Source organism: Pecten maximus, chromosome 9, assembly GCF_902652985.1.
Source record: "Pecten maximus chromosome 9, xPecMax1.1, whole genome shotgun sequence".
Lineage (NCBI taxonomy): Eukaryota > Metazoa > Mollusca > Bivalvia > Pectinida > Pectinidae > Pecten > Pecten maximus.
The window spans coordinates 36496149-36510107 of NC_047023.1; the positions used below are offsets into that span (position 1 = coordinate 36496149).

The following is a 13959-nucleotide window of genomic DNA, read 5'->3' on the forward strand; positions in this document are numbered from 1 at the left end:
ACGTCTGACTTCATATCAACAAGTATCGGTCACGTCTGACGTCATATCAACAAGTATCGGACACGTCTGACGTCATATCAATAAGTATCGGTCACGTCTGACGTCATATCAACAAGTATCAGACACGTCTGACGTCATATCAACAAGTATCGGTCACGTCTGACGTCATATCGCACAAGGAATAAGAATATTTCCAAATGATATCATGATGTCGACCATAACACTTCGCAATTGTCCTCATCAGTCAACAGCTGTTTAAACAATGCATTGTATGTAGCTTATCCATCACCAGGCGACATCTATGTGGTCAAACTGATGTCTTTGTCCTCTTCCTTTAGTTGTGTCAGATGACCAGTAGCTTAAAATTTTAGACAACCCACAGATATGACAAATGAATACATAAAAAAAAACAAAAAAAACAAACTAACTACTTCTACAGTTCATGATTTGAATAACCAGAAGTGACGAAGGTGTTTTATCTAAAGACACAACTATGCAATGTAATTGACAGTTATTATGATTATTTCATCCTTCTATAACTCTGTGGCGATCCATCATAAATTCAGAAGTCAAACAAGCCTAAAATGATAAAATAACGAAGTACTGCTTTAACTTAAAAAGTTGTTTCTGTATTTCTGGTACTATCCGTTTGTATAGTCCACTAAAGCCAAGGTTTGGAAGCGTCTAGACTTCTTGCAGGGATTACGTCTAAACATCAAGATGTATATAATACTGTGCTGTCTTGGCTAATGTAAGACAAATGCATACAAATCATGCAGAATTAATCATCAATTAATAAAACTAGCATTATTAAAATCAATAGCCTAACAATTACATAACTTTGTTTCCGTAACTAGAACCCTATTTGGGAAAATGCTGATCTAGTGATTGTAAAAAAACCCCAAAAACCCATAAGATATTGGCACATATCAATACAAATCGAGGGTTAGATACAGTACAGAAAAAATCCATCATACATGTACATCATCTTTGGTGCTAAGGGTCTAAAGTGTGATACATATGAGGCGACTACAATAGGTCGAAAGAAATGTCAAAAACTAATCTACTGCCGAATATCGCAATTCTGGGGCCTGGCATGAGAAATAATTTGATATATTGATGAAGTTATGAAAATGTTTGTGATTCGATGCAGCAGTACTGCGTAGATAAAAAGGCATATGTGTACCTGAATGATATTTGAAATATTTTTCCTTATTTCAGAAACAGTCCAGCGTGTAAAATCCTCAGGTACCGTAAAGTTACATAAGACAGATGTTGAGCCTTTGTCTCCCGATATTTGTGGTCTTTCGACGGGTCACATAATTCTTGAACAGGGATGTGATTTTGATACTTCTCTGTGCGGATACGAGTCACGGAGGGGTCAAAATGATAACATTGTCACATGGAAGAGACGTCGATCAGAAAATGGTATGTAGTTTAACACTGAAATGGACTTTTATGTTCTTGGTATGGGTTAATTTCCATGCGCTTTAAAAATTCTTGAGTAAGTTACGCTTAATCATTGAGAGTATTGTGAATGCCTTCCCTAGTTTGGATTAACCACTTACAATATTGTTGATTATTTCCTCTAGCGTTTTCATAAAAAATAATTTCCTTAAATTTTTACTACGCGAAGAAATCATTTGCAAGTGTAGAACTTTTCCAGCATGCATATCCGCATTTAACCAGTATCGAATTCAATCATAGGTTTTTATATGGCACCTGGTTACAATCAAGATACCGATGGCATCCTGCGAAGTCCGGTCATTAGCCCAGGTACCATTTGTGTGCAATTTTCCTATATCACAAAGCAAGCAACAGCTGATATGGAGGTACTCGCTCTCACCAATTCCACAACGAGGTTATGGTTTTCCAAAGGGAGACAACTTCCACTCAACAAATGGACAACGGTTATGGTATCACTCAGAACTGAAATACCATTTCAGGTTTGTTTTAAATGTTGTTTTTTTTCACGCTATTTTTTCCATTACAAACATTTTAATAGTATATAATCTCGACAATCAGATGATACTGCCTGTTAAGATCAACACATCATTTACTACTGAAACATACTCTTCTCATTTTTTATTGAAAACAATAAATAAAATAAAAACGAAGGCGACGACGCAAATTGGTCTGAACATCAATAAGTCGTCACTATGTATTATAAAATTCCACGAATACGTCCATGCCATATTGTTTATGGACCTATCAAAATCACAATGAACATTTACTATTGGTAAGGATGCCTTTTCCGTTGAATAACGACAGAAGCTCGTAAAACCCCGATTTTTCAGCCTTTATACAGTATACATCAAATACGTTTGAGAGACGGTTCAGATTAAATTATCGTCTCTCGTAAGGGTCACTCATTTTGATCTCAACGCTAATGCTAAATACGAACTCTTTCAATGTGCAGCATGTAATCTGATATGTCATACTCTTTTTCTTTAGGTCGGGTTTGTGTCCAAAGGGCAAAATATCGAACTAGCTGTAGATAATATCATGGCTTGGAGTATCGGAAGATATAAGCGAGATGTTGTACATGAAAAAGCACCACGACAGCTCAAGATGAATTCAACAACTCCGACTACTACGTCATTAACAACACAAACAACTACGACATTACCAACACCAACAACTGCGACAATTCCAACAACAAGGACAAAACCGCCGACAATAACCCCGACAACAACAGCAACAGTAACTCCGACAACAACACCAACAACGGTTGATCCGACGACAACGACAACAACCGCACAAAGAGCGTCGACAACAACACAGAAAACAGTTCCGACAATAACTCTGACGACAACAGCAACAACTTCGACGAAAACAACTTCACCAACAACTTTCACGACAACTACACCAATGGCAACTACAACACCAACAACAACACCAACAACAAAGACAACACCTCCAACGACAACTTCGACGACAACAACACCAATAACAACTACGGCAACTAAACGAACAACAACTAAGGCAGCAACACCAACAACAACCCCGACAACAACAACTACAACCACAACAACAACAACCCCGACAACAACAACTCCGACGACAACACTGAGGACAACACCATTGACAACTCCTACAACATCATCTCCGACGACAACATCAATAACAATTCCGACAACAACAACACCGACAACAATATCGATAACAACTCCGACGACAACATCAACAACAACAAAGAGAACACAACCAACGACAACTTCGACGACAACAACAACAACACCACCACCAACTACAACAACAACCCCGACAACAACACTTACAGCAACAACAACCCCGACAACAACCCCCCCAACAATTCCGACAACAACAACACCGACAACAATATCGATAACAACTCCGACGACAACAACACCAACAACATCGACGACAACAACAACAACCCCGACAACAACTCCGACGACAACAACAACAACCCCCACAACAACCCCCACAACAACAACTCCGACAACAACATCAACAACAACAAAGAGAACACAACCAACGACAACTTCGACGACAACAACAACAACACCACCACCAACTACAACAACAACCCCGACAACAACACTTACAGCAACAACAACCCCGACAACAACCCCCCCAACAATTCCGACAACAACAACACCGACAACAATATCGATAACAACTCCGACGACAACAACACCAACAACATCGACGACAACAACAACAACCCCGACAACAACTCCGACGACAACAACAACAACCCCCACAACAACCCCCACAACAACAACTCCGACAACAACATCAACAACAACAAAGCCAACACCGCCAACGACAACTTCGACGACAACAACAACAACAACAACTACAACAACAACCCCGACAACAACACTTACAGCAACAACAACCCCGACAACAACCCCCACAACAACTCCGACGACAACAACACCAACAACATCGACGACAACAACAACAACCCCGACAACAACTCCGACAACAACTACAACAACAACCCCGACAACAACCCCCACAACAACAACTCCGACGACAACATCAACGACAACAAAGACAACTCCAACGACAACTTCGACGACGACAACAACAACAACACCAACAACTACAACAACAACCCCGACAACAACAACTACAACAACAACCCCGACAGCAACAACTACAACAACAACCCCGACAACAACCCCCACAACAATTCCGACAACAACAACAACAACTCCGACGACAACATCAACGACAACAAAGACAACTCCAACGACAACTTCGACGACGACAACAACAACACCAACAACTACAACAACAACCCCGACAACAACAACTACAACAACAACCCCGACAACAACAACTACAACAACAACCCCGACAGCAACAACTACAACAACAACCCCGACAACAACCCCCACAACAATTCCGACAACAACAACAACAACTCCGACGACAACATCAACGACAACAAAGACAACTCCAACGACAACTTCGACGACGACAACAACAACACCAACAACTACAACAACAACCCCGACAACAACAACTACAACAACAACTCCGACGACAACATCAACGACAACAAAGACAACTCCAACGACAACTTCGACGACGACAACAACAACACCAACAACTACAACAACAACTCCGACGACAACATCAACGACAACAAAGACAACTCCAACGACAACAACAACAACACCAACAACTACAACAACAACCCCGACAACAACAACTACAACAACAACCCCGACAACAACAACTACAACAACAACCCCGACAACAACCCCCACAACAACTCCGACAACAACAACAACAACTCAGACGACAACATCAACGACAACAAAGACAACTCAAACGACAACTTCGACGACGACAACAACAACACCAACAACTACAACAACAACCCCGACAACAACAACTACAACAACAACAACCCCAACAACAACAACTACAACAATAACAACTACAACAACAACCCCGACACCAACCCCCACAACAACATCTCCGACGACAACACCAACCTCCTCGATGACAACAACAGAGAAAACATATCCAACAACAACTCCGGCAACAACAACAACAACTCCGACGACAACATCAACGACAACAAAGACAACTCCAACGACAACTTCGACGACGACAACAACAACAACACCAACAACTACAACAACAACCCCGACAACAACAACAACAACTACAACAACCCCGACGACAACAACAACTACAACACCAACAACTCCGACAACACCAACAACTTCGATGACAACAACAGAGAAGCCATCACCAACGACAACACTGAGGACAACACCATTGACAACTCCTACAACCACAACAACAACCTTGACAACAATAATTCCGACAACATCATCAACAACAACGACAACTTCGACGACAAAAACAACAACACCAACAACAACTACAACACCGACAACAACAACTACAACAACAACCCCGACAACAACAACAACAACCCCGACAACAACAACTCCGACGACAACAACACCAACAACTCCGACAACACCAACAACTTCAATGACAACAACAGAGAAACCATCACCAACGACAACACTGAGAACAACACCATTGACAACTCCTACAACAACAACAACAACAACCTTGACAACAATAACCCCGACAACAACAACATCTCCGACGACAACATTAGTAACAACTCCAACAACAACACCAACGAATTCGACGACAGCAGACAAAAATTATCCAATAACAACTCCGACAACAACATCAACAACAACAAAGACAACACTGCCAACGACAACGTCGACGACAGCAACACCAATAACAACTACGAAAACTAAACGAACAATTAAGACAGCAACACCAACAACAACAACTACAACAACACCGACAGCAACAACAACTACGACAACAACACCAACAACAACTCTGACAACAACAACACCAACAACTTCGACGACAACAACAGAGAAACCTTCACCAACGACAACACCGACGACAACAACATCAACAACAACTACGACAACAACACCAACAACGACTCCGGCAACAACACAAACGACTCCGACAACAACACCAACCACAACTTTGACAACAGAGAAACCATCACCAACGACAACACCGACGACAACACCAATAACAACTTCGACGATAACAACAGAGAAAACCTCTCCAACAACAACTCCAACGACAACAAAACTAACAACAAAGACAACAACATCTCCGACGACTAAAACACCACCACCACCAACAGCAACAACTCCAATGACAACAACACCAATTACAACTACGACAACAAGTCCGACAACAACAAATCCGACAACAACAACACAGAAAACGCCACGAACGGCAACCCCGACGTCACCAAGCCAGACAACAACTCCGACTACAACATTAGCAACTCCGACAACAAGTCCAATAACAACACAATCGGCAACTCTGACAACAACACCGCCAATAACTACGACAAAAACACGAACAACAACAACTATGACAACAACACCAACACCAACTCCAACAACAGAGATGAAAACTCCGATAACAACGCAGACAACAACAGCAACTATAACTACAACGACAACAAAGACAACACCTTCGACGACAACACAGACAACAACGACAACTCCGACAACTGCAGCGACAACAATGCAAACGACAAAACCGACAATTCCGAAAGTATCGACGACGACATCTTCAGAAACAACAACTCCGGCAACAGCAGGAACAACTTCGACGACACAAGCCCAAAAAAGGACGACTACGACAGCAAAACCAGGTATAACATCGAGTAAAATATCCTCCACGTCCACTGCTAACCCAGCTACCGTTACCCCGGTGATGAATACAAACACAAGAAATACTACAACACTTTCTCTCCCGACAGAAACACCCATATCAGCGAATACACCTTTTACACAAAGTGAGCCAGACATAAGTACCCCAGGTGTTACTAACACGACAAAGAGTTCAACGGATACGGTGGCGAGTCCAATAAAACACAATTCCGACAAAACAAACGTGAAACCGGTCATAATTGGAGTTCTTGTTGGTTTTTTTGTTGTAGCCGCTATTTGTGCCGTTGTGATGTTTGTCTACCTGCGTAAACGTAGGAAACTATCGAGACAATATATACTGAATGATGTCAATGTTAGTGTCAACATGGGTTCTCACGGTCAGGGTAATATGTATGTGTACGATCTCCACAAAAAACATGAACAAATCCATTTGGAGTACCTCGCAGATGATAGCAAGCCAAGTAATTAAACGTGTATGTTTCTAAGTTATTGTTTACTTTAAAATCGAAATATGAAAAATGTTATTATTTTTTTACTAGCAGCTAAATGTTCGAGCAAATAATAACAAAATTGTATAGAGTGTTATAGATTATAGGTACAATCCCAGGCGTTTGATTCAGGTTAATATTTATAGAAAACAAATCTATGTGTGTCCCTGTCTTACTATATCAACAAACATCCCAAAAAGTCAGAAGTGACGGTGGGCTTCGATTAACTTTGAATTTAAATTCAATCCGACTAAAATATAAAATGCAAACAAATTTGGTCACGTACATGTACCTTGGTTTAAAATCCTTAAATGGCAATACATGACATTATTTTGTAGTGTGAGAATGATTTAAAGATGAGAAAATGGATCAAAAGCGGTCGTGATAACCGACGATACATAGGCTGTGGAACGGAAGTAGTCCGCATATCTAAGAGCGGTATGCAAGGGGTTATCTGATTGGTCGATAACTCTGTAAACAATCCTAACTATACGACCAATCAATAGCCTACTTCCGTTCCACAGTCGATGTATCGTCTGATCTTTGGGTTTTACACCTTGTTGATATAGGAAGAGTAAATACTAACCAGACGCCTGTGGTACAATTGTTTGCTCATTTACACTCGTTCAGACTGTTAATTGCAAAAAGGGAGATCGCAAAGCATTATATTATTTAATGCAATCATTTTCACGGGTTATTTTCCACCATATATAGTATAATGTTATTGTGTGAGTGTATATACATGTATGTCTTTGCTTTTTATATAGGCAACACATTATATTCATTTTATTGTATAAATCGGCTGGTCCGACAACATTGATGACGTTTCTATGAGTTTATTTCAAAATGTATGATCTGTGAATGCAATGTAATACATATGCTTTAGTACATGTATATTATTAAAATCATTTTAGCAGATAACATGCATGTTCATTCAAATACTTAATAGTAATTTCGTTTTGAATTATATTTTTTTCGATATTAAGCATTATGATGTACCGGTATGGTTAAATGGTATGCCGGTAAGATTAATTATGTATCGGTAAGATTAATGGTGTAGCGGTTAGATTAATGGTGTACCGGTAAGATTGATGATGTCCCGCTCTGAGGAATAATGTAATCACCCGGTTGTATTTATGAAGTAGTACTGTTTCCTAAGTTAATAAGTTAAAATAGTAAAGTAGTTAATATATGTCTTGTTGAATTTGTGTACTAGCAGTATCAATGCTTGCAGCTTTCAATATATACCAGATGTTTGCTATGATGCCCGCTGGTAGGGTAGATCATGCTTATTAATACTCACTCAGTCGCACAAAAAATATCAAACAATGAAATTGATTCGATCATTGTGTGTATGGAAGTCTGGTTTACATGTGTAAAACTTGCAAATAAAGCTTAAAGAAAGACAACACTTGTATTTACTGTATACCATTCAAATTCCTCGAGTTACCTCCCTTCCCATACAACACCCGATGAGAAATAATTATATAAGTATCGACAGTTGACTGTGGGAGTACATGTTTATTGTTGACTTTATCCGTACCTACGGAAGCCGAATAGGACCAATGAAAAAAATAAATTTAGTTGGTATCATTAAAAAATAAATACGAGATTATTTCTCGTATATACGAGTTTATTTCTCGTATAAACGAGATTATTTCTCGTAATAACGAGATTATTTCTCGTATATATGAGTTTCTTTCTCGTAATAACGAGAGTACTTCTCTTATATACGAGTTTATTTCTCGTATATACGAGTTTCTTTCTCGTATATACGAGTTTATTTCTCGTATTACACTTAACAGTGTGCTCCATCATGAAACCGGAAGTAATTTAGTATAACTCTACGGAATGACAGTTGTTACAAGGTACTAGCATTACGTACAGTACCTGATCATGACACGACAAATAATTAGTTCTTAACACACGACATCAAAACCCAATTATATATTGAAGATTTACGCTTAAATCGTGTCTATAAATATTGTTATAAGTATTTTTCTTGACAAATCCGGATTTAATTAAATCCTGATATGTGATGAATTTATACATATTTATTTCGATTTTAATGAGAATCTTTAATATGTATACATCATGTGGCTTATAAAGTGTTATGGGATGTTGTCTTTTAATTCTATTGACGATACCCAATTAACCTCGTACATATATATATATAAAGGCATTCGGATTAACGTTGTTGAATTAGACAGTTGGTATAATGGTTATACCACAGGTTCAAGTACATTGTACTGGTTTTTTAAGGGATAGAATTTTAATCATTTTTGATACAATGATAAACAGACTTTGTCTAATTAGAAGGAGACATTTATACAATGTACTAAGGATGTCAACGGCATCTTTCATTATAGAAATTTATCGGATAATTACAAATACTTATTACATTTTCTATTTCACCAGAACAACGTATACCAGTCTAAATAAACATTTCATGTACCAGCTGATTAATGATCAGATGGGAAGGAAGATGTTAGTGATAAGGCCGACATGACGTGTGACGTGTGTTAGTGATAATGCCGACATGACGTATGACGTATGTTAGTGATAATGCCGACATGACGTATGACGTATGTTAGTGATAAGGCCGACATGACGTGTGACGTGTGTTAGTGATAATACCGACATGACGTGTGACGTGTGTTAGTGATAATACCGACATGACGTATGACGTATGTTAGTGATAATACCGACATGACGTATGACGTGTGTTAGTGATAATACCGACATGACGTGTTAGTGATAATGCCGACATGACGTGTGACGTGTGTTAGTGATAATGCCGACATGACGTGTGACGTGTGTTAGTGATAATACCGACATGACGTGTGACGTGTGTTAGTGATAATGCCGACATGACGTCACAATGTCAATATGTTCATTTACTAAGTCGTTTCCCCTTTTTTTTCCAGGAATAGGAGAGAATCCTCTATTTCCTTATACATGATTGATTGTCACGGAAGGACATTCGGATATCATTTCATGACAACTGACTTGGTAGCAGAAAAAAGGGTTTTGGTGGATTCTACTATAAAGTTGTATTAGTTGTATATCAGACACGAATGGTGGTAAATTCAATTCTCAATTATCCGATCAGATTCTTTTCAAGATTCCAATTTTTGGAAACAACAATGAAAAATACTAGCGCGTATCCATTGTCGTTTGATAAGTACATTGTGGTAATTTCGTTGGATTAGTACATTGTGGTATTGTCTTTGGATTAGTACATTGTGGTATTGTCGTTGGATTAGTACATTGTGGTATTGTCGTTGGATTAGTACATTGTGGTATTGTCTTTGGATTAGTACATTGTGGTATTGTCGTTGGATTAGTACATTGTGGTATTGTCGTTGGATTAGTACACGGTGGTATTGTCGTTGGATTAGTACATTGTGGTATTGTCGTTGGATTAGTACATTGTGGTATTGTCGTTGGATTAGTACATGGTGGTATTGTCGTTGGATAAGTACATTGTGGTGTTGTCGTTGGATTAGTACATGGTGGTATTGTCGTTGGATTAGTACATTGTGGTATTGTCGTTGGATTAGTACATTGTGGTATTGTCGTTGGATTAGTACATTGTGGTGTTGTCGGTGGATTTGTACATTGTGGTATTGTCGTTGGATTAGTACACGGTGGTATTGTCGTTGGATTAGTACATTGTGGTATTATCGTTGGATTAGTACATTGTGGTATTGTCGTTGGATTAGTACATGGTGGTATTGTCGTTGGATTAGTACATTGTGGTATTGTCGTTGGATTAGTACATTGTGGTATTGTCGTTGGATTAGTACATTGTGGTATTGTCGTTGGATTAGTACACGGTGGTATTGTCGTTGGATTAGTACATTGTGGTGTTGTCGTTGGATTAGTACATTGTGGTGTTGTCGTTGGATTAGTACATTGTGGTATTGTCGTTGGATTAGTACATTGTGGTATTGTCGTTGGATTAGTACATTGTGGTATTGTCGGTGGATTAGTACATTGTGGTATTGTCGTTGGATTAGTACACGGTTGTATTGTCTTTGGATTAGTACATGATGGTATTGTCGTTGGATTAGTACATTGTGGTGTTGTCGGTGGATAAATACATCGTGGTATTGTCGTTGGATTAGTACATGATGGTATTGTCGTTGGATTAGTACATTGTGGTATTGTCGGTGGATTAATACATCGTGGTATTGTCGTTGGATTAGTACACTGTGGTATTGTCTTTGGATTAGTACATGATGGTATTGTCGTTTGATTAGTACATTGTGGTATTGTCGGTGGATTAGTATATGGTGGTATTGTCGTTGGATTAGTACATTGTGGTGTTGTCGTTGGATTAGTACATTGTGGTATTGTCGTTGGATTAGTACAATGTGGTGTTGTCGTTGGATTAGTACATTGTGGTATTGTCGTTGGATTAGTACAATGTGGTGTTGTCGTTGGATTAGTACATTGTGGTATTGTCGTTGGATTAGTACATTGTATTATAGGCGTTGGATTAGTACATGGTGGTAATGTCGTTGGATTAGTACATTGTGGTATTGTCGTTGGATTAGTACATTGTGGTATTGTCGTTGGATTAGTACACGGTGGTATTGTCGTTGGATTAGTATATTGTGGTGTTGTCGTTGGATTAGTACATTGTTGTATTGTCGTTGGATTAGTACATTGTGGTATTGTCGTTGGATTAGTACATTGTGGTGTTGTCGTTGGATTAGTACATTGTGGTGTTGTCGTTGGATTAGTACACGGTGGTATTGTCGTTGGATTAGTACATTGTGGTATTGTCGTTGGATTAGTACATTGTGGTGTTGTCGTTGGATTAGTACACGGTGGTATTGTCGTTGGATTAGTACATTGTGGTATTGTCGTTGGATTAGTACATTGTGGTATTGTCGTTGGATTAGTATATTGTGGTGTAAACATGCTGTCTGTGAGCAATGTTGTCATATGTTTTCACACTCGGAAGTAGAATATCCGAAACTATACTTAATGTTTCTGACATATTCCTTTGTTCTGTACGGAAGCCCAATGGTGCCAAATGTTATATGTAAAAAAAAAAAATTTTATTGCGTTTAAACGCAATACTTTTGCGAATAAACGCAATACTTTTGCGAATAAATGCAAAACGTTTGCGAATAAACGCAATACTTTTGCAAATAAACACAAAACGTTTGCGAATAAACGCAATACTTTTGCGAATAAACGCAATACTTTTTGCGAATAAACGCAATACTTTTTTCGCAAAAAGTATTGCGTTTATTCGCAAAAGTATTGCGTTTATTCGCAAAAGTATTGCGTTTAAACGCAATAAATTTTTTTTTTTTACATATAACATTTGGCACCAGTGGGCTTCCGTAGTTCTGATACTTTCTGTTCTGATACTTTCTGTTTTCTCACTACGTTTTAGCATTGTGGTTAGGAAGATAGCACACGAATGAATTATTGCAATATACATTTTTCCAATGCCCTTTTTTACAGCCGCTGAAATAGTTTTTATACCCCAGACTGTTATGGACATTGAAATGTCAGAGTGTGTTTCAAGAGATAATCTTGTAAACGAGTGGGATGCGAGAAACTAATACAATAGAAACAGACCATCTATTGTTTCTACCCCTCCAATGTAGCTGTCATGGCGATGCCGTACGCCCCCGTGAAACAGAGAGACATTAAACGGACGAATCATTGTTAATCGTAGGTAATGGCTTTCGAAGCAATATTCCGTGGGGGTTTAGCGGATCCCGAACAAAATACACTAGTTAGGTGACATTTAGAATGGCGAATATTCTTATTCCGTCATAGACTTCCAAAAAAGAGTCATCCTCGCCTTCTTGTCATTGGCTGATTAATAGTTCATTATTTCATCTTAGATATAGATTTCCTCACGACAATACACTTTATAAAGATGGTGTGGGCTATTTTCGGTCGTTAACTGACTTTTTTTCGGCTCTTTATTGTCTGCTGAATCTACTTTTACATAATTATGGCTGTACCAGAAACAGACCGCCCGGTGGCCTACTTTGCTGTTTTATGACTGATTGTTAATGTTTTATTGTCATGCTTTCATTGCTGTGTACTTAGCAGATATCTATGTATATCAATATATATGTCACATTAAATTTCATCGTCAGTAATTTGTGATATCGATGTCGATACGACAAATTCACAAGCTGATGTACTATAGTTTGTTTTTGTCTCTATATCATCTCCGGCACGGATGACAGAACAGTGGGGCTGCATATGATATATGTGTGTGTGCGTGCGCTCGCTCATTTAGGGTGTTCAGGCGTAGGTTAGGGAGTATGGGTTGTACTTGAATGGTGCGTGGGGTATATATGTAGGGTATTCAGGTGTAGGTTAGGGAGTACGGGTTGTACTCGAATGGTGCGTGGGGTATATATGTAGGGTGTTCAGGCGTAGGTTAGGGAGTACGGGTTGTACTTGAATGGTGCGTGGGGTATATATGTAGGGTGCTAGGTGTAGGTTAGGGAGCATGGGTTGTACTTGAATGGTGCGTGGGGTATATATGTAGGGTGTTCAGGCATAGGTTAGGGAGTATGGGTTGTACTTGAATGGTGCGTGGGGTATATATGTAGGGTGTTCAGGCATAGGTTAGGGAGTATGGGTTGTACTTGAATGGTGCGTGGGGTATATATGTAGGGTGTTCAGGTGTAGGTTAGGGAGTACGGGTGTACTTGAATGGTGCGTGGGGTATATATGTAGGGTGTTCAGGC

At 39.1% G+C, this 13959-nt stretch overlaps 2 protein-coding genes across 2 annotated transcripts; both read left to right on the forward strand.

Annotated features, from left to right (window-relative positions):
- Nucleotides 1-1743: 1743 nt before the first annotated feature.
- Nucleotides 1744-5869, forward strand: LOC117333982 (putative mediator of RNA polymerase II transcription subunit 26). The gene is given in 6 exon segments (XM_033893403.1): nucleotides 1744-1946; nucleotides 3199-3346; nucleotides 3716-4057; nucleotides 4088-4363; nucleotides 4889-4975; nucleotides 5762-5869. Coding segments are annotated over 6 exon segments (1164 nt in total).
- Nucleotides 5870-5876: 7 nt separating this feature from the next.
- Nucleotides 5877-8628, forward strand: LOC117334653 (integumentary mucin A.1-like). Its single transcript, XM_033894400.1, has one exon. The coding sequence runs from the start codon at nucleotides 6202-6204 to the stop codon at nucleotides 7198-7200; it is 999 nt and encodes a 332-aa protein (XP_033750291.1). The 5' UTR covers nucleotides 5877-6201; the 3' UTR covers nucleotides 7201-8628.
- Nucleotides 8629-13959: the final 5331 nt, after the last annotated feature.